This window comes from Aphelocoma coerulescens, chromosome 19, assembly GCF_041296385.1.
Source record: "Aphelocoma coerulescens isolate FSJ_1873_10779 chromosome 19, UR_Acoe_1.0, whole genome shotgun sequence".
NCBI lineage: Eukaryota > Metazoa > Chordata > Aves > Passeriformes > Corvidae > Aphelocoma > Aphelocoma coerulescens.
The window spans coordinates 9,298,504-9,319,986 of record NC_091032.1 but is presented as its reverse complement, the minus strand read 5'-3'; the positions used below and the strand labels follow the sequence as shown (position 1 = coordinate 9,319,986).

Below are 21,483 nucleotides of genomic sequence, written 5' to 3'. Positions count from 1 at the left end.
TGAGAAAGTGTCACCACCCAGTGCTGCACTGACACTCCCATCCCAGCCAGAGATGGCCTCACTTCCAGAGACACTCTGGCATCACCCTGGGGATGCTGCTGCATGCTAATCCTTGGATAAATACCCATTTAGCATCTTCAAGGCCATAAAATAAGAACAATGGTTCATTTCCAGCTAAACGTCACCACGGTGCTTTTGGAAGCACTCAGGAGCCAGGGTGATGCGTGCTCCTGACATCAGCTCTGTGCAGACTTTGGTCTGGTTGCCAACTCAACCAGATCCACTTCCTCCTTGGAGAAAAGCAGGGCTGTAACTGCAGCAGGGCTCTCCTATCACTGTCTGCTCAGGGGAAGGGTCTCTCACTGTCTGCAATCACCAACTACGTGAGCAAACAGCCCTGGCTGCAGCAGGGACACCTCAGGACTGGACATCAGGTACCTGCAGATCCTTTCCAAAGACACCAGAGCAAAACCTTCCTGTACCTGAGGGATCACTTCACTGCTCCATGGATTGTTTTCAAGTAATAAGTGCCATTATCATCAACAAAATACCCAATTTACCTTTTGTAAACAATGAGGAAGCTGCAAAGAATTGCTGGATGCACGCCCACGCTTCAGCTTTCGGATTGACAAAGGCATTTAAGCTTCATGGAAGCAGCATAGACACTTCAAAGCAGGAAAACAGTTATTAAAAATTATCTGACAAGAAGTGACACTTCATCTGCATCCACAGTATTTAATTTGTTGGAATAATATAGTTACAGATAAACAGGTTCACTCCATATACAATTACCAATACCTTTGTTTTAATACAGCTCATATTCCAGTACATCAACACTATTTTATTTACAAGGCATTTATGTACATTAACATCTTTCTAAAGTCAGTGCATTGTCAATAAGTTTTATACAATAATTTACAAAGTGAATGTAGTTAATAGTTAACTTAATAAATTTACTACTAATTCTTGAATTAATTTAATTTAAAAAATTAATTACAACCAATGTAACAAACACAGAAGATCAAATAACATTAGTAGATTGTGCTACCTGCTTAAATAAAACATTTTAAAGTAAATCAGTTGAAAATCTTTCACTTTTCATGGAGTTTGCGGAGGGAGGAGTAGACAAGTGGGTGTTGAAAAAGCTTCTAACCTAGAAATTCACAAGTCATCTTTGCTTTTCTTTAGGCTCAATGTTCAGACCACTTTAAAGATAAAAGACCATAGAGGATAAGGAGCAACACCTGACATGTAAGACAAGACTCATTTTTGGAACAGATCTGCTGTCCCCAAAGAGGCACAACCTCCAGAGGCAGGGAGGGCTCTGCCTGGGCAAAGACAGCCAGACCAGCTGATATAAATTCTTAAATGGATAAACCCCAGATCCTCCTGGAAATGAGAAACTCACTGAAGGTTTGGCATTCTTGTCAAACACCCCAAAATGAATCCAAACATTAATTGCAGAGAACCACGTAAGTAACAGTTTTGTTAGTGAAGGTACAAAAACCTAGAGAACTGGGAAGATGATGTATGACAAAATTAATAAGCTGCATAAACTCAGCTGAAGAACAAAAGGCCAAAAGAGTGAAAATTTTTATCTTCATTCAGATATGCAAACAATTTAACACTGAAAACGTCTGAAGAAATGCCTGCTCAAAAAAAACAACCCTCTTTTTTCCAGTCTCTGCTAAGACTCAGTCACACTTCCCCTCATGCAAGAAGCCCCTTGAATTACAGAGCATGTTGCAAGGGCACGGAAAGCAAGTGTGGTTTAATTTCAAGTATTTGCATAACCTGCTGTAACAAAAAAAAAAAAAAGATAATTTGAAAAGGCAACCAAATTTTGAAAACAAGAAACTGAATTAGGAAACCAATAAAAAAAACCCCTCCATCCACGAATGCTACGACAGCTACCTGACAGCCACAGCTTCTTCCTTTGAAATACACAGTGGATATTCACAGCCATTCACTCCAGAGCCCTTACAGCAACAACAAAAAACCAAACAAACTGTGGGTTTGAATTGAATCAGATGCATTTTCAAAAGTGCAAATTTCAAAAGCAACACCAGTCATGAAACATAAGCTCAAGCATCTCTCCTTCCAAAAGCTGGGAACGTTTTGTGCAATGTGCACGTTTTTAAGACACCGTGAGTGTAATCACAACTACTCTCTCCAACCTGAAGTTTCTTCTTGAGGCAGCTCAAAAAAGTTTGAGCCAGCACTCTTCAGGCAGAAAAGCCATTCCTGAAACATGTTGATCTGCACAGCCAACACGTGGAGAAAACACAAATATAATAAACCATTCAAGTGTAGAAATTAATCTCTTCTCAAATGATGATTTGGTTGTGCTCCCAACACACAGAAAGAAAGCAACTGACACACATTAGTGGTGGCAAAACTGGAAACTTCTCTTCCCCCTGACAATAATCGTTTCCATTTGTGCACTTTTCCTTCTCTTGCCTTCCCTGTTTTGCCAATAAAATGCAATAAAACTGCAGGAAAAAGGAGGTAGCAATATCATGTTGTCCAAAGACAACACTACAAATTGTTTTTCCCCATTACCTTAAACCTAACGAGAGCCTCGGGGGGGTGTTAGAACAGTTGGTGAACTCTACACTACTCTGTTTAGCTCTTATTTGGATGTTTAATTTAGCTCTTATTTGGTCCTAGTTGGCTTTTCTCAAACCATTGGATTTAAAGGCCAGTGGCAGTCTCAGATGTCCAACATCAGAAACGTTTCGAGCATGTAGTGAGAAAACAGAACAAAACGATACTACTGGGTATTAACTGCTTAACCAGGGGGTTCTTCTTGTGCTTTCAGCTCGCAGGGGACAACCACAACCACAAGCTCTTCTCGGTCTCAGTCCCACCTTCCCCAAGGGCACATCCCAGGGTTTCTCCCTCAGCCCACGGCAGCCCAGGCTCACTGCAGCACACAGTACTTCTTGTAGTCGGACTCGAAGTCCTCGTCCATGCTGCTCGTGTCTGCCATCTTCTTGCCATCGATCTTGGGCAGGAACTGGGCATAGTCCACCCCCTGCTGCTCGTAGAACAGAATGTAGGCAGAGTCCGTGTCGATCTCATCCGGGTGCAACTCCTGACACAGGGAAAACACCCGGAAAACCACCATGGGATAATTGTGTCACTGTGCTTCAAACACACAACTGTTGCCCCAAAAAGTGTATTTTTAACTGGGTGTAACACAAGGAATCCCTATTTCTGTCTCCCCTCTTTGTTAGCTGGCTCCATTAATTACTTCAGAAGTCTGACAATTTTATAGTGATGAATGCAAATACTTAGAAGTGTCAGAACTGAGTTATTCACCAATTGAATACGAACTGCTGCCATCATGGAAATATATTCCTGGCTTTCCATTCTTAGTCATTTTCCCATCTTTGTACGAAACAAGCATCTTCCCTTAACTGTGGGAGCAGCTGATGAACAGATGTTACCTTGGAAAAAACCTCACGTGCAATTTCAGTTAATAATTTTAGTATTTATCTGATGCAGCTTCGGAGGTGCTCATGATTTCAAACAGCAGATCTCCACAAATGTCTGGTTTAATGGATGCTGTGAGGGATGGAATGGGATGAGCTTTAAGGTCCCTTCCAACCCAAACCATTCTGTCATTCTAAGACTTCTTTCGCTAGAATGTCTGATTCTGAATTTCTTTAGCTCTGGGTAACCAAGGCAAAAACTGTTTGAAATAATTAGAATAATTATGTGAAATAATGAGGAAAAGAAGTGCTTTACCTTGCAGCTACTGTCATTGTAGCAGTACCACTTGTTGTTCGGGTTTTTGGCATAAGTGACGTAATGACCCCCTCCCATAATTCCTGAATGGCACTGAGGAAAAACGAAGAAGAAAAGAAATCCTGGATCAAACATCAAATAAATGATTCCGAAGTTCATTATCTCTGAGTGACAATGGCTCATGACAATCTAGACAGCTGGAGATAACTTTATACACAGAAAGAGAACAAACTAGAGAGTCTTAATTCGTACTCAGTCTTACAGCGAATTTATTGTGCTGACTTTTGCTCTCCTTCCCTACAGATCCCTGTGCTGGCATGAACACAACATTTGGTTAAACCAGAGTCCCAAAAAGGCCGTTTTGGCAGAGGAGCAGCCACCTACCGAGATTGCATATAGGTTGTAGATGGGGTTGACCCAGACGTCGTCTCTTTGGTCGTCGGCGGTGTCGTCCTCGCTGTGGTTGTCCCCCTGCCCGTTGCCGAGCGAGCTCTGCTCCCACAGGTACCCGTTGGCCAGAGCCCCCTCGCTGTCCTGCCCGGGGTACAGCTCGCTCTGGCTGCCCCCCAAAGCCTGTCCTTTAGTCAGAGCATCCCCCTGCTCATGCTCAGCACCGTTGTCTCTGTTTGCAGCCAGATTTTCCTTGCTGCTGGACAGTTTGTTTTTCCCCAGCTGGGGCAGCCGCAGGCGCCCTTTACCTCTCCCCAAAGTCCTTGGGCTGCTGTTGGGGCTGCTGTTTTTACTTGAAGGGCAGCTGGTTCCACTTTTTCTCCCCAAAGATGGAGATGCTAGGACAGAAAACACAGAGATTACTAAGATAGCACAAACACAGTCTGAATTTCTTTTTAAAGTGATTCTTTATAAAACCAACCATTAAACCCCACTCCTTCACTGCAGCTCACGAGTAATATACAGAAGTAAAAACCCATCTTTGTGCACACACATCCATACATCTAGAAACTGAAATTTAACTCTTTTATGCAGGAGCACATCCCTCATTCTTACCCCAGCCCACTTACAAAAGTACCAATATCTGTTGTCACTGAGCAACTTTTAAAATTTTCTTTCATTTTTTATGCTAAAGCTTCACTAAGAAATGTTTCAAAGTGTAGTGCTTTGGCAAAAAATACCCTAAACATTAAAATTTTGTACATAATAACATTTTCCCTCTCCAAACACCAGCACTGAGTGGAATTTTCTCTAATCCTTCCCTACCTTTGACATTATTGAGGACAGTAGTGTTTAGGGAGGAGGGACTCCTGTTCAGTGTGTCCCCTTCTCCAGGTGTGCCAGTGTTCTGCACATCTGTTTTCTTGGTGTCCCCTTGGCTGGCCCGTGGTTCAGGAAGGCTGTCAACCTGCAGGGTGAGCTGCTTCCTTTGGAAATGACTCGGATCCCTTTGTACCAAAAAGGCACTTGGGTCAAAATTTTCTCTGGGAAATTTAACAATTTTCTGGGATTTTATCCAGCGGCCGTTGACGAACTGAAATCTTTTCAGGTGAATGATCTAAAGGGAAACATTATAGAGAAAATTATTAAAGGAAGGCAATGACATCCCAGTGAGCAATATCACTGTTTAAAGGGAGTTTTTCCCAAAACATGCACATTTTATTCTATGCTAGCAAAAATAATGCTCTGTGTGACAATCTAGATTTTAGGATCGAGCTGGTAAAATATGAAACTAATATTTTCATGTGGAAATGATGGCAAAGGTTGCTTCAATCCAGTGATTAGCACTGTTTTGAATAAGCTACCAAATATGAAAAATAAGAACTGCAGGTGTCCACAACCAGAGAGGAGATCATGTCACCAGCTGAGCATGAGCTGTGTCAGAGCAGCTGACACTGAGCACAAACCACCACCATTTCCTGCAAGGCAGCAGCTAAAAACATTCAAAAGGATTTGAGGTTTCCTTTATTTGTCTGCACGAAGCAAACTCAGTCAGTGCCCCTCCTGAGAGCGTGAACAAAACAAATCATCTTATTCAGAGCAAGGCGGCCTCAGATTTGGGAACAACGTGCTTTGGGTTTGCTGCTGAGGAGGAAAATTACCCAAGATCATACCAAAATAGGGGGAAGTCTCCAAAGATCCAGTTTTTTGGTGGCCAAACAGTGGGTCTTGCACTTGGAGCAGTAGTACATCTCATCCTCCCCCAGTTCCTCCTCACTGGTGAAGGCTCTCAGACAACTGTCCAGGTTGATGGGCTCTGCTTGGGCTCGGCGGCTTTGTTCAACACTTTCATGTTCTTCCACGATCTGAAGGGAGAGAAAACTGTCTCTGACTTGGAAATGTAACACACACTGCTCAGAGGAAGGCTCTCTTCACAGTATCACACAAATAACTTCACAGGGTTGATCAGAATTAAAGATAAAAATGAGACGTGCTAAGTTTTAGCAGGAATTTTATTTCATTTATGAAGAGGCAGATAAAATAATTCACTGTTCTTATACTTGGGCTCTGTTTATAAATTATCCATAAAGCACAACTTTATAGATAAAACTCACAAACTGTACCAGTTATTCCAGATTAACCCAGCTACAGCCTTACCTTCAGATGTGTTTTGTTGACTCAATGAGGAAATAGGTTTACTCACATGCACAAGTGTTTATAGTTACAGAAAATTTATCCAATTAAGATATTTTGTAATGTATTATGATATATTTTGACTAGCCTAAAAGCAACTCACAACAGACAGCAAATGCACTGCTGTGGCTCTTTAAAAGCCTCCTTCCACACCATTAGACCACATAAGAGGCCTAACATCAAGACATCGATTTATCCAGAACACACTGCTCCATGATTACTGCCTTTTGGTTTAACAGAAAATAGAAAAAAAGCTGCATCAAATAAATAAAAAGGCTGAAATGGGTGGTGTTTCAGAGGTGTAACAAAGAACAAAGAGTTTCTGTTGGTATTTTACCCGTTCCTGCGAGGTTTGGTAGCGCAGGTGGAGCGCGGTGGGGTCCCAGTCCACGGCAATGTAGGCATTGCCCACACAAGCCCTGTCCTCTGTGCACTCAATCTTACAGCCCCGGCAGAATCTGAATCAAAAGGTTGGATGTGGTCAGTAAAGCGTCCAATCACTTCTACATTAATTCAGTTCTGCTCCTTGTTCTGTATCATCTGCAGCCTCCAAGCTCCAGGCCTCGCCTTCAGTGCCAGACACATTTTTATACAGCAATGCTCAGGGTTAATTGCATTTTTACTGCAAAACTTTAACAGAGTGAGAAATGGAAGCAGTTGGGTGAGCTCAACCATCTACCTGCACATGATCCAGTGGAAGGTGGTCCTGCCCATGGAAGGGGGTTGGAATGGGATGAGCTTTAAGGTCCCTTCCATTCCATTATGAGCCAGTGCTGACCAAACCCAGCTATGACCCCAAAACCTCCACTGCTTTGTCTCCACAAGTTATTTGCACCATGATAACTAATTCTAAGAGGTATAAAACACTTTTTAAAAAAAAATGTTTATGGCCTGAATACCTTCCAGCAAGGGTCTGGAATTTTCCTTAGCAAGTCTTTGTTTATGGAAAATTCCAAGCGTTCTTCCAGGGTGAATTTCTTATTGCCCATTTTAGTTCTTACCCTTCAAATGGCACAGGAACTCACAGGGGTTGATGAATTACATCTAAAAATTCAGGTTTGTGTGAATCCCCCACCAAACCATGCAAGTCTGTGGACATACAAGGCTGCACATAGACACAGAGTATTCTAAGGGGCTAACAGGTTTTGGATAATCTCATTTCTGTCTCCTAATTTAAAGTTTCTGTGGCAGCAGAACTTTCAGCTCTGCAAGTCATAAAAGCTGTGCTGCAGTACAAGTCTACCTGGAGAGAGTTCTGGTGAAATTACATTCCAGATTCTCATTGTTTGATATTAGTTCTGAAGTCTGAAATGTACCACAGACCCATTACCATAAATTACCTTTCTGCTGGAGTGATTCCCTGCTGTAAATGGAAAAAAGGACAATTTACCTGTACCATGGACACCAAGCACAAGAATTTCCATCCTTCTGAACTACCCTGAGGGTGAAGGGGTACTGGTACCCCATGCTGTCATCACTGAAATAGAGGAGAACACAACATCAAACAGCAGCACTCTCACTGCAATTGCCTTCCTTCACTGGGCTTGTTATGATTACTTAACAAAACCCCTTAAAATGATAGTTTTGGTTACAATAAACTATTAAAAGATGCATTTCAATGGCTTAAATACATCAGATATAAATAATCATCAATCACTGGATAAGAACAAAGCCAACCTTTAAGTGCAGCTACATTTATCTGTACTAAAAAAGATTTAATTTTAATTATTGCCATTATTATGAGAAATCAAATTAATACAATTTTACATCTTGCAAGCAAGTCTAAGGCACTATATTCTAATTCAGATCTGAGGCTGAGGTGCCCAACTCACCAGTCCTGTGCATGGTTACTGGCTTCCTGAGGAGGGAGGGGGCTGGCCAGCCTGGAAACCTGGATCCACACAGCATCATAGAGGTCTCTTTTCCGTGTGTGAACTGTGCAGGGAACAATTAATGGCATTCCAAAGAGACTGGGCCGATTCTTCTGAGATGAGAGGAAATACAACTCTGTCCTCATCTGTGGGAAGCAGAAGGAGGAGTCAGACAGAAAGGTGCATTAACTCTCAGTACAACAATCACCTGCATTGCTGGCCTTGTGACTTATTTCAGGCCTTGGCAAGAATCCTTAATTGTATTAAAACTGCTCAAATTCCAATACCAAATACTGTAAATTTTGATCACTGGCTTGAAAAATGTCTGTATTTTATGATGCTATGGCGAGGTTATTTGACCACATCAAACATAAACGTGTATAATTATCACGTGGACATTAAAAAACCCCCTTGCTTTTTAGCAATTTCTTTCCAAGCGTGTAGCACAAGCACTGGATAACCGTGCAAGCCCACTGACCATTTTCCTGTGCACTGCAATGATGTACCCTGTGCAGGGGCTGTCACACAGCGAGGGCACGTGGCCGTTGAGGGTCCAGCTGGGCGGGCTGCGCTCGGTCCCACATGGCACCACAGTGTTTGGCATCCCGTTGGGAATGAGGCTTGGCTTGGGAATGTCCCCGTTCATCAGGATGGTGGGAGCTCCAGTTGAGATGTCTGTAGGCAGACAATTAAATGATCAATTATCTACAGCAACCACAGCTGATCCCAGGACTTTTATCCCTTCCATTCTGTGTGGATACTGAGCACAACCCTCACTTGTCTTTTCTTTAATCCTCACTTAATAATAAAGCTTATCCCGAGTTGCTTAACACTCTGCAGTTTAGCTAAGCAGGAAAAGCAGAGTTTTCTCTCACCTGTCTGCACAGGGCTCGATGCTGACGTGGGGGAGCCTGGGATGGGGATCTCAAAGGCGCACAGGAAGCCGCTCACGGACAGCCGGACCTTCTGGTTGTCCTGAGGGAAGTTCTTCAGGAGAGAGGGAAGGCTGGTCAGGCACTTGGGTACCTTCATCTGGGACTCCAAACACCTTCTGTCCCTCTGAAAACTGCATTTATCAGCTCCTCTCTCCCTCCCATCTGCCTTCTTACACCTTTCCAGAAGAATAAAGGAACCCAACCCCTCTGCAGCAGTTCTCAGTGGTTCTCTGAACACACCAAGAGCACCTCATTTAAGCACTTTTAATCTACAGCAACAAAATCTATCTGGAAATATCCATACACACTGTAGAGAACTAAGCCAGTCTTTACTTATGCCCCTGATGTCTCAACAGTGTTAAACTCACAACAGCACTTTGAGATTTATTATTGCCTCAAGGTGATTTTATACTTTTTTTTCCCTAAAAATATCATTAGCAATCAATTCTAATCTATTTACAGCAAGCCAAATTACTGTTTAAGAATGAAATAAAAGTTCGTATAGAGAGATAACTAAGCTGATTTTTTAATCATATTTTTAGTTAAATTATTTCACAGCTCTTGTAAGCAAAGTTTAAATGTTAAAAATAATAAAGAAGTAACAAAAATCCCCAAAGCATGTTGCAGCAATGATTAATCTTTTTTTTCTTTTTACCTTTATATTGGAGCTGTGCACCTCTGCAAGCAGAATCTGCTCTGGTTTGAGGCCACAGAGTTCACTCAGCTGTTTTTTCAAGCCTGTGTACTTCTCATCCATGTTCAACCTCAGCCCGTATCGAACAGGAGTGGTACCATCTAATTTAATTACTTTAAAGGGGAAAAGAAACACACAGGTCAGCAACCCAGGCAAGTCTTAATGACAACAATCCCCACTTAGTGGAGAATATTTTTCCCCCACTTCAATGGATGATTTATTTCATTTTCCCAGTCAATTTTCAAGGTATGCAGGCAATGCCAATGTCAGAAAATCTCTTGCTGCACACAGGCAGTAGAAAATGCTTTCAAAATTCCTTTCACTTTTTCACCATCTTTTCTTTTGCCTCTTTTCCAGCAATCCACAGGTCCTTCAGAGCACAGTTCATGACCCATATTGTATTTTTCCCCCAACCCTGGTTTTTCCTCTGGGCAGATTTAGGACAACCTCCACAAGAGGGGGAACAGAAGGAAAGTTCTCCAAATCCCCATTTTACACGTTTCTGTATTAAATCCTTCAGTCAAGACTGAAAATGGGCCATCCATGTTCTGTTTCTAAAGGTTTTACCTTAGTTTAACTGTGTTCCAATGAAAATTCTTGCACTCTATTATATTAAAATGACTTAATTAAAATTCTTCTTAGTAAGTAGTAACACAAAATTTGATCTTTTATAGCTTTTCCACTTCTACAAATTTTATTTTATGAATGTCAAGTTTACACTACTCACCTGTAATTTCTAGGTGCATGTAGCTGTCCATTGGCAAAGGCAAGGATAAAAAATTAAAAGGGTCAAACCTAACACTTATATGCCCACAAGTTTTACATTTCACTTGTGACTTCAGCTGCCCATGAAATAAATCTACAACAATGGATCTGTTTCTTCTCAGATGATTTTCCCAGGCCTGAAATGAAGCACAAAAAAAATATAATACAAAGTTAGAAACTGAAGACTATTTCATTGGTCTCCAAAGTTTCCCTGGCCTATGGGAGTCAAATTACTTCCACAAAAGTTATTTATTCATTTGTAATAAATAGGAAGTATTTAGTTACAGCACAAGTGAAGTTCTCAACACAATAATCAAGGTATGACACAATTTGAAATATTTCTGAGGGGATCATCAGGCATCTTGAAATATTTTGATACTCCCTAATTTTGAGGAGTTGTTCAAAATAGTTGTGAAATATCTTTATAATTTTATTACAACCATTAAAATTAGTTTTCAGCTCAAAGGTGAAACTGCCTCTGTAAAATCACAGCTCTGACAAGATCCAAAAGGTGCTACAGTCCCAAAAATGTTGCCACAGGCAGCCTCATCAACAATTTCTCACCTTAGTACTATAAGGAAAAGAAAAAACACACCAAAAAAACCCAAAGGCAAAGATTTGAAGCCCTACCTCTGCTGCTACTTCCCAGTCTGGCCGACCATCACTGTCCTTCAGTTCCACATATGGCTTATCATGAACTCTGTTCAAATCCTCATGAAGCCCATCCAGAAGAAAAGCAAGAAGCTCCTGTGAGTCTTGCTGTTGAAAGCCATTAAATCTTGGAGCATATTTTGCTATTGTCCACTACAAAAAAAACCACCAGGAAGTCATTTAATATCATGTAACAAATGGAAAAATAAAGCAAAATATTGTAGATGAGACATGTGCTGTCAATGAACACAAATTCTACTGCCAAGAGCTGAAGGGAACCCCTTTGCTTTCAGAACAAAAGCTCATTTACAGGTAAATGCATCATCTTTTGTCCCTAAAAAGGGCTGTAAAAGCCACTTCCTATAGCACAACCCCAGTCACACCCGGTAGCTCCTCTGGCCTTACAACCACTAATTCCACCAGGACTGATGAACACTGGCCCCTTCTAGGGAAGGCTCTGAGTCTCCAAACTGCTACAGCACAGGTAACATCAGGAAGAAGTGCACTGAATTTCTGCTTTTCCAAGAAATCCTTGTTTTCCACCTTGGAATAACTCACCCTCAGCTTTAAGGGGGCTATGTTCTTCTGGGTGCCACTCCACAGCTCCTGAACCAAATCCCCGTAGCACTTGGCCATGTGTCCTTTCATTCCTATGGGATTTGTCCTAGAAATTACAAAGGAATTAATACCACATTAAAATTTAAACACAGCTCAAGCCTGGAGATGAAGAAGGAAGCAGAAAAGCTTCCTGCTCTCAGAAAGAAGAGGCTGCATTTCCATGCCTCTAACGTAGTATCTGCTGCAGAGCTGGTAACACTGAATTTAAATGATTCCTTTACACTGAATTTCAGCTTTCAGAAGCAGCCAGCCTGAATAAATGTTCCAGCACCCAAAATGCCACTGTTCTCCCACAGGAATTACCTGTTCAGCTCATAGAGATGCCTTCCTGAGATGAAGTAGCGTGTCAGGGGCTGCGTGTTGCTGACACACTGGATGCTGGAGTTCATGAAGCACGTGTTCCCCAGATTGCTCAGGCCTGTAGCACCCTTCTCAGTAGGAACTGAGTGAAAAACCATCATTAGAGCAGTTGTGCAGATGAGAAAATTCAGAATGTTTTAGCAGTGTCTTCTAACAGTAACCAGTTTAATTTAACCTGCTCCCAATTGTGACCCTACCCAGATGCAGATGTTTAAAATATCTGCTCTCTCAACTCTGCTTCACAGAAATTGAGGCATTTTGTTGATGTGATCCACCACAGGCAGCAGTACAATCCATACAGAATACTTTCAGGTCATTATGGCACTGAAAATTCTGGATTCACTTGTTAAAATCTTAAATATTCCTCGCCCTAACAAAATCCAAGGTAACAAACACAAAGTCCAAAATCTGCTGCGTACCATTTACTAAAGCTGTGTCTGAACATCTACAGATTTATCTTTACATCCCACATTCCCAATAATGTTTATATTAACATTTAAGTTAATATAAAGACCCAGCAAAGCAGCATAAAACACCTCACCCAATGTTAAAGGGACTTGTGTTAAAAAGAATTGTTTTAACATCTCAGTTGTTTTCTTGGGTTTTTCTTCTCATCATAATCCAGCAACTCTCTGAAAGACTCACCTTTGTGTCTGTCTATTTTACTGCTGTTTGCTATGAAAGACATCTCTTCTGGCCAGCTCATGTCTTTGTTTCGAACTAGAAAGGGACATGAAAAGGGGTTTTTAAAAATTGTTACTTACTCCAGAGAGTTTACACAGCTGAAGAGCTTTAATTAAAATTTTCTAATATTTGGGATTAGAAATTTGCTTACTTTTAGCTATTATTTTTGCTAGTTTTCATTTCAATGTTTCTAATCATTATTGGAACTCATTCTAACACTGGCATCCCTCCAAGCACACCAGTAACATCTTTAGAGAGCAGCCTTGGGATTGCTTTTGCTGTTGAATAGCAAATTTTTCAGTGCTTATTCTAATTCTTAATAAGGATCCACCAGGTCTGAACAAATCAGTTCATGAGCCATCACTAATATTTTTTGTTGTTGCAAACCAACAAAAGATGCAAAAGTATTTCAAAATAGGGACAAAATACATGCAAACTTTCCTAAATTAGCTTTGCCACCACCTGCCCATAAGTTCCCTCTGTAAACTTCTATTTTTAGAGCATAAACCAATTACAGCCCCTTTTTATACCTTCTATTACTAAATGCTGCTCATCTTGGATTTTAAGATACTCCAGTCTGTGATCTTCATCATCCAGCAAAGTGAGATAGTTCTGCAGGAGAAAAAACACCTCACAGAATTAGAGTTCTACATGTACAACACTCTGAGGATCCTTTTACCTCAAAGCAAGGGGAATTAAAGCACAGAAAACTCTGAAAAATAAATAGCAGGAGTCTTTAACTGGAAAGGATATTTATGGCCACTCTTAATTTTTCTGTGCACGTGTATTTAATGGTTTCTGGAAAGGAATGAAACACATCATGTCCAATAAAAGACAGGAAGGCAAAGGAGCAAGATTACCTCACTGTTGTAGAGCCAGAGGCGCATGTCCTCCTCCTTGATCCGTAACCTCTGGGACAGATACTCGTGGATCTCCTTGATGGTTTGCATCCGACTGAAGCAGCCAGTGTAAGCCAACACCCTTTTTAAAGGGGCATTTGGGGAAGGGACATTCCCTGGATTCACAGTGAGAGAAGGGGAGAAGAGAATGGATTTACCCCGAGGTCAGATCAGTAACAACTTATACACTAAATACACTCTGCAAAAAGTAGAAGATACTTGTAATGCTTGTGTTTATGGGTTAGGTGGAAACCCAGTTGTTATTGACCCTTTGGGACAACAAATTTGCTATCACAAAGCAGATAAAATACCTCCCTTCTTAGCAAAACCTATTAGAAAATTGCTCCCCTGAGATTCTCATAGGAAATACAAAAAAATGTCAATGAAGTTTTACAAGTTTTTACAGTTCTTTTTGTCTCTTAAAGACACGGCAGGAGAGGCAAAGGGGATTTTCAAAATAAAGGACTTCAAAATTTCATACAGATTTCCTTTTTGAGAGAACATTGTGAGTAAAAAATAAGGTAAAAGAAATCAGTTTGACTATTTTTGGAAATAGCATGACTTTGCTTCAGCTCTTCTGTGAGGATGAATGTTGATCTGTGAACATGAAATCAGCCTGGCAGCTCACAATAAAAGTACTTTTAATAACTAAATTTCTTAATAACTAAATTCCTCAAAACATTCTGTGAAGACACCTGGGATTTCCACCAAAATTCTCAACAACCCCACATTTGCCACACAAATTCATTAATTGGTCAAGATTGTTGCTCTTCATAATGTGAGCTCATCTTTAAATAAAACATTTGCACTAGAGATGAGACCATGAGGGGGTTTTTTTTGAGCTTTTTTAGTTTAAGCTTCAGAAGTTCCCCCCCACTCCTTACAGAGACATGAAAAGCTTTTATTACCCAGCCAAACCCAAACTGGGCAACTGCAAAACTTAAGTAGCCTGAGAAGTGACACAATTCTATTTTCACTGTTAAAAGGTTACAATAAAATAAACAGTACAACATGAAAAGGTGCAGTGTTATATTATCACATGCAATTTGACAAGAGAGTAAATGATACCTTATAAATCAGCAAAGCATCGGTCTGGCCTCAGTGTACCAAGCAAAATACTCAGGTTTTTTAAAAGAAAACAAACCAACATTTCTGTGATTAGGGATCAGAGGATTAGTGGTAAGATTACAGCAAGAAAGCACATCTGAGAACTCCACAGGATTAATAACTGATTGGACAATCAAATTAGTGCAGTGCAAAGTAATTCCAAATCAAGATCAAATTTGGCACATGAGAAGATTCTCTTCATTGGAATTTGGGCATTTTAGGATGTCCAAACAAAGCAGTTTCCATTTGATTAGGTCAGGCAGGAAAGCTGAATTTGGGCAGAGGCAGTTTGTGCAGCAGAACTCGATGGCACAGGCAGCTGCTGACTACACAGAGGGTTTAGATCCTACCAAAGCAGTGAAAAATTGAGCATCTGCATGAGGGTTTTAACCACATTGTGACACAGCAAGGCTGAAGGATTGAATTTTCAGCAGTCAGGTGAGCCCATTCCCAGACATGTTACTGTGGATGCAAATGTGTCTGTGTGTGTCCAGATGTGAACAGCAGGGAGTCCTTCCAGCCTCTTGTGCAAGGCAAACTGCAAACTGGAGACAAATCCTGCAACACTGCCCAGCTGAAATGTGAAGCCACAACCTAAAGATTACTCTTGGCATAATCTTTTGGTGAGCATTACCACCACAGTTATGACAAAGAGATTTTAGCTGGGTGTTTATACTTTGTATTTAATTGTCTTTTTGAACTACATCAAATAATAGTCTTCATATTCCATTCATTTAATCTCTCTCTAAAGAGCATTAAATAAGTTTGGGCATCAAAGCCCAGCTGCCCAAGTAACTCAGAAGCAGTTGGCTGAGCATTAATTGAATTTATTGTGCCACTGCACTATCAGAGAGGCACAGAGGCACCTATTCCATGGCTACAGGAATCACTCCCAACGGGAATGCCCAGCTCTGGCTCTTCTGATCAGTTCAGCTTCTGCAGTGCTCATTTCTCACTCCCAACTCACCCATAACCATGGGAATTAACTGCTCTCCCTGCACATGCTCCCTGCTGCCTCTTCCCTTGAGGAGAGGGCAGGGAAAGCCCCTGGATGCTCCCGAGCGCCGGCTGTGCCGCAGGGCGATGGAGCTGGAGCACAAGCGCAGCGCAGGAAGCTCCCCCAGCCTGGGCTGGCCTAGAAACTGCACAGGGGTGGTGGTTCTTGCTGCATTCTTAAGTTACCTCTGGGCAAATGCTGAGGGAACATTCTGAGGCTCATCATACCCATATTGACCCAGACGTTGGACTGCTGGGTGCGCGTGGCCGGCTGCTGCCGCAGGAACAGCAGGTACCGAGGGAACAGCTCCAGCTCCGGCACGTTCGTCTTGCTGTTCTTGATCACCTGCAAAACATGTTTGGAACATCCTGGAGACTCACCTTGCAAGTGTGGAGGGAATACCAATAGAAACAGGAATGATTAAATCATTAAAAAATGACTGAATTATTAAAAATCCCAACTCTTTTATGAAGAGACAAAAAAAATCTGAACTTCTCATGGGGTTTTAGGCTAAGATCCCCAGGAATGACAATTTCCTGATTCCTAAGCACTTCTTGAAGCTTATTAGCTGCAGGTTGTCAAAAGCAAACACCTTCTTTAGTGCAGCATCACCCTCTGCACCGCACCACAGAAAGAACATTTTTATAATTCCTGGAATATATATGTGAATCCACAATGAACCTCATTAATTCCACTCACTGTATACTTCCACATGAAAGTTTCCCAGCTGTTGAAAAACCTGACAAATGCAGAATAAGACATTTGGTTTGAACTTTGTGAACCACAGGATTGACTTAAAACTTTCATATTGTACAAACAGGCTGCAACCTACTTTTGTTGCATCTTGCTGTGTTGACAGAAAAAGCTGAAATTACCCCCAAAACACGTTTTGCAGCTTTTCAGCCACCATTTCTACAAAGATTTTTGCCACCTAGATCTGCCCAAATATGCAAACAGAAATGGAAGGAATGTTCACTCTTTTTGTGACCATGTGAAGCAGAAGAAAACAGCTCAGGCTGTGGGAAGGAACATACCACACTGAAGTGCCACAGTATTAAACTGCAGCTACAACAAAAACATTGGTGATGACATTTTCTGAGAAAAAAAAGCACATTACTTTGTGTATAAAGTGATGTGGCCTTTTCTGGATCATGAAAGGTGTTTGTTTCCATGGAGAATGTGTGGGAGGAGGTAAGAAGCCGGTGATTTTTCCCATTAAAATAATTGTCTGCACTAGAGCCAACAGACCAAATTGTTAAAAATCATAGAAATAATCCTCTCCCATCTGTGACATGAATGTTTGTGACACCAACCACCAAGTATCTATTGCTACCATCACAAAACTCCCCTCATAGCCGTTTTTTGTAAGTGCATCTCCTACAAGAGAGTACCTGACACAGAACAAACCAACCACTCTGTGGAATAAATACACTCAAGAGAAACTGAGGAAAAAGTTCCCAATGTTTCCAAGTGAGCAGACTCCTGCAGCTCCAGCTCCCAAGAGCTCCTGAGCAGCCATTCTGACAGAGAACAGTCTTAGCCTGCTCTCTTCCCTGGACTCACCTATTGCCATCTGCTTTGGAGCTCCTCCCCCAGTTTTGCACATTGTGTTTCTGTGATGCTGCATCTGAAGCAGCAATTATTGCCTTCTCCCCACTTCATGGAATTGCCAGAGAGCAGGGACAGGTTTTCAGAGCTGCACATGTCCCACTTTTCATTTTGTAGCTTTTTAACTTTCTCTCAGTTTTTAAAGGTGAGTGTTTTGATGCTAGGCCTTTTAAACTGACCTCAGGTTTACTTTTGTGTGCTTTAGCAAACACCAGCAGCTGAGCAGCACTTCTGCCCTGCCACAAGATCCTCTGGGATTGTGCTGCAAACCTTCTGCTGAACAGCCACAGCTTTCCATCCAGCACCAGTCTGGAGGCTGCTTTTTCCCAGTTTGCTCTTCTAGACACAGGTTGAAGTGGGAGATGACTCTAAGAGGTTACCTTGGGCCACTGGACCAATCAGGTTGTTAAAAAGTGTCTAAACTCACAACTTACCGGCCTGGGCAAGGACAGGTTTGCTCCATACCAGTGGTAAAGTGCTCTCCAAACTGGTTCTGGCACCATGACATAGTCCTTTCCTTCCACCAGCTGTGGAGATCTCTTTAACCTTCCACCCTCCATTGTTAATGATGCAGCCTTTAAAAAGAAAGGGGTTTTGTCACATCTCAAGTGGAAAAATTAGAACTCTCTTTAGAACTCTCTTTAATTATTAAAAGACTTCTAAGTAACAATTAGCAGCTGCTTTTCACACAGAGATGGTAGTTCAATGTAACAGTAATTAACGTTCAAGTTCCATTATTTACTATTTCTCTAAAAGCTTGTGCAGTATAAAATTCATGTGTTTTGCTCTTGTGTCACCGACTCCAACAACTTTGGATGGAAAAATCCCACCTCTGCTCAACATTGATGCTGCTGGTCTGTGTCCCAAGTTTTATTTGCATTCATACTGCAAAACCTGTCCGTTTTGTTTTACCATATTGTTATACAACAGCAGTAAATTCCCACTTAGATGGGAACACTGAAGTGTTTGATTAACAAAGTATTTTACATTTAATGCTGCAAGCTGCCTTTTCATAAACACCTTTCCCTTTGGTAAATTTTGTGTGAGAACATTTTGAATGCTTCTTTTCTCACAAAACACAAGAGTAGCCTTAGAAGCAGAACACAATTTTTCCTTAGAGTAAGAAACCTAAATTTTGCTCTTTGACAGAGCAGTGTTAATTCAGAATTAAGCTGAAAAGGACCAACATAAAAAAGGTGTGACAAGAGAGAGCTAAAATATCCTTTTCCTCTGTCCCCATGCCTTGGGTGCCTCTACCTTCACTGGCTCCTGGGTCACCAAGGGCTGGTTATCAATAGCTCCTGGTTTCTGGGGATTCAGCTGGAGCAGAGCATTCCCATTGGATCCAAGGAAACACTGGTTGTTATTGTCTGAAGTGTTGTGCTGCCTTGCAAAGCACACCTCAGAGCCTGGGGTGCCAGGGTACAGAGCGTCTGAGCACAAAGCAAGAGAAAAAACCAGAAATAATTCAGTTCCTGATCCCATAAACCAGAAAGGAACGAGTTACAATCTTATATCCTTGCTTTAAAAAAGATTGTTTAAGTTTGCTGTCCTTCACCCTACAGTGAAACATGCAACTCTTCCAACCCCAGGGGTAAATATATTATCTCTCTGAATGGGATTTCTGATTTTATATTATGTTTTCTATATTTTATATCATGATTACACAAACACAGCTCTGACCAGCCTAACCAGCTTTGCATGAGCAAATGTGGTGAGCAGTTAGTTGTTGTCTGGATGTTTGAACATCAAACTGCTGAAAAACTCATAGACAGAACTGAAGATCTATCCAATAATGCATTATTTTATTTTTCCTTGAAAAGGCAATGTTTTTATTCTCATAGAAGCTGCTTTGGTCATGCAGAACTAAATGGAAATTTCAATTAAAATAAAAAGAAAGAACCTTTAAGCTAAAACTTGTCTCTCTTTCTATCCTTTGTTTCCCCCAACCCCTATACCCAAAAAATATCACAGTAATTTATCTAATTTCAACTGAAGTTATGATTTTAAAATATCAGATGCAACCTTCAGCTGCCTTACAAGAAAAAAAATCTCAAATTCTCACAAGAACTCATTGAAAATCAGGACTAAAATCACTTTTTTCGCCAAGATGGCTCTCAGGATCTGCACAAACTCATTCAAATTTAAATCACATGCCCTGTAAAACTACAACTCTGCTTTTCCTCATGGTTTTTTGCTGTTTCTTCCCTCTTTTATTGCATGGCAGAGTATAGGATCAACCAGATATGAGCTTAAAACAACTTAATGTGAAAGTAGGGGGAAAAATCCACTCAGAAAATAAATGATAGGACAAAAATAACTCTGGAAACTAACCCCAGCATAACAGATAAACTGCTGTTAAACATGACTTTGTGTTTAGCCACCACACACTAAAAAATCCTAAAAAAAAAATCCTGGCAATCCTAAAAATCCTGCAATCCAAACTGTGTTATCTCTCTGGCTGGAGGGGTCCATGCAGTGTGCAGTTTTCCCAAAAGCTGTTCTACATTAAACCTCCAAGGAAATAAGATGCTTACTGCTGCTGGTGGACTCTGAGGCTTCTGAGGCAGTGGAAATATTATCTGAAAACTTTTCTTCTGGTGCACTGAAGTCATTAAGACCTCCCATTTTGTCTTCTCCCTGTTCTGGGGTATTGGCTGCAGCAGCTACGAGGGAATTCTTACCTCCACTCAAGACAGATGAAGGCTCTATCACAACAGGGTTTGCATCCTAGAGCAGGTAATAAATAGAGAAGTTAATTATGAGCCAAGATCAGAGACATGTCAGTCAAACCAGCCTCCAAAAATTCAACTCTGGGACTACTTTTGCACATCACAAGATTTACTGACGAAAAAACACTTTCTACATGTACCAGTGAAACATCAGCAGAAATAAACACCCCAAATTGTTAAAATAATCAAAGAAACCATTCTGCACAGGATCAGAATTCCACACTTACTTTCCCTATCTAGCTACATAAAAATACACCTGGCTTTAAACAGCTATAATTACAGACTATAAATATTTGAAGATTTGTCCCTGTTGAATTTCATATGGTTAACTGAGAACAGCAAGCACAACAACAAAAACCACATTTTTTCCCTCAAACCTGCAACATTTTCACAGAAGTTCTGAGGTTTTTTTCTTAGCTTGAGAGGTGCAGTGAGTAATGGCCTTGTGCCATTATGCAAAGGATTAGGGATGAAATCCTGTGCACATCTGAGCACTTACACCAGGGTAAGGATCAAATTACCTGGCATTTCAGCCCTCATTTGTCCAATTCATTGTGCACAAAGAATACAGTCATTACATGGTTAGTTAATGCACACACTGCAGTTTTCTGAGTACTTCCAGCTATTTGTTTTTATAAAACAAATCAAGTACTTATATGATTACTTATGAGGATATAAAAACTCTAGGTCTATTTCACTTGTTTAGCCTGTAACTAATATTTATTTCCCATTAAATTTTATTAAACTTATTAAGCAGTCTGTATTTTGTACAATTCAGTGGTGCTTTAGCTTAAATATTTTAGTTAAGGGGTGTTACGGAGCACCCTGTATCTATAAAGTTCTAGCAGGACTCCTTTTATTGGGTATCAGACTACATTTTGTCATTGCCTCTGAAGTAAGTTATACCAATTCCTCCTTTGTCCAGAAAATTCAGAGTGTATTTGTGGCCCAAGCCAAGTCAAACCCAAAGAGGGCAGCTTTATTAACAAAGGGCTCAGAAGACTGGAAAGAAATGCTCCTGTGAGCATGTTTTTATTCAAAAAATATTGTGAACTGCAGGAATGATGAAAGAGATGAGAGTTTAATGAAATTACAGTGAAAAGCTCCCCACAAAACAATGATTCAGCAGAACAATTATTTTCCACCACGAGACAGGAGCTGCTCAATTCTGAGCATTATTGGTCCAGCAGTCATTTCCTCCACACTGTTTTTTCCATCAACACATT

At 40.9% G+C, this 21,483-nt stretch overlaps 1 protein-coding gene across 4 annotated transcripts in view; it reads right to left on the bottom strand.

Moving 5' to 3' along the window:
- Positions 1-721: 721 nt before the first annotated feature.
- The window catches only part of USP32 (ubiquitin specific peptidase 32), a 62,336-nt gene continuing 41,574 nt past the window's right edge, over positions 722-21,483 (bottom strand). For 2 of the 4 annotated variants that reach the window (XM_069033097.1, XM_069033100.1), the window contains exons 13-34: positions 20,063-20,255; positions 18,783-18,958; positions 17,960-18,100; positions 16,103-16,262; positions 13,775-13,929; positions 13,445-13,526; positions 12,876-12,950; positions 12,174-12,312; positions 11,811-11,916; positions 11,232-11,405; positions 10,564-10,738; positions 9,798-9,949; positions 9,083-9,194; positions 8,686-8,882; positions 8,169-8,353; positions 7,727-7,813; positions 6,674-6,794; positions 5,817-6,008; positions 4,969-5,260; positions 4,138-4,541; positions 3,754-3,846; positions 722-3,097 (exon numbers count right to left, since the gene is read on the bottom strand). In XM_069033097.1, the coding sequence (XP_068889198.1) occupies positions 2,924-3,097; positions 3,754-3,846; positions 4,138-4,541; positions 4,969-5,260; positions 5,817-6,008; positions 6,674-6,794; positions 7,727-7,813; positions 8,169-8,353; positions 8,686-8,882; positions 9,083-9,194; positions 9,798-9,949; positions 10,564-10,738; positions 11,232-11,405; positions 11,811-11,916; positions 12,174-12,312; positions 12,876-12,950; positions 13,445-13,526; positions 13,775-13,929; positions 16,103-16,262; positions 17,960-18,100; positions 18,783-18,958; positions 20,063-20,255 (3,585 nt within the window). In that variant the 3' untranslated portion in view covers positions 722-2,923. The remainder of the gene's footprint in view (positions 3,098-3,753; positions 3,847-4,137; positions 4,542-4,968; positions 5,261-5,816; positions 6,009-6,673; positions 6,795-7,726; positions 7,814-8,168; positions 8,354-8,685; positions 8,883-9,082; positions 9,195-9,797; positions 9,950-10,563; positions 10,739-11,231; positions 11,406-11,810; positions 11,917-12,173; positions 12,313-12,875; positions 12,951-13,444; positions 13,527-13,774; positions 13,930-16,102; positions 16,263-17,959; positions 18,101-18,782; positions 18,959-20,062; positions 20,256-21,483) is intronic. The other 2 variants (XM_069033099.1, XM_069033101.1) reach the window with 2 other exon arrangements.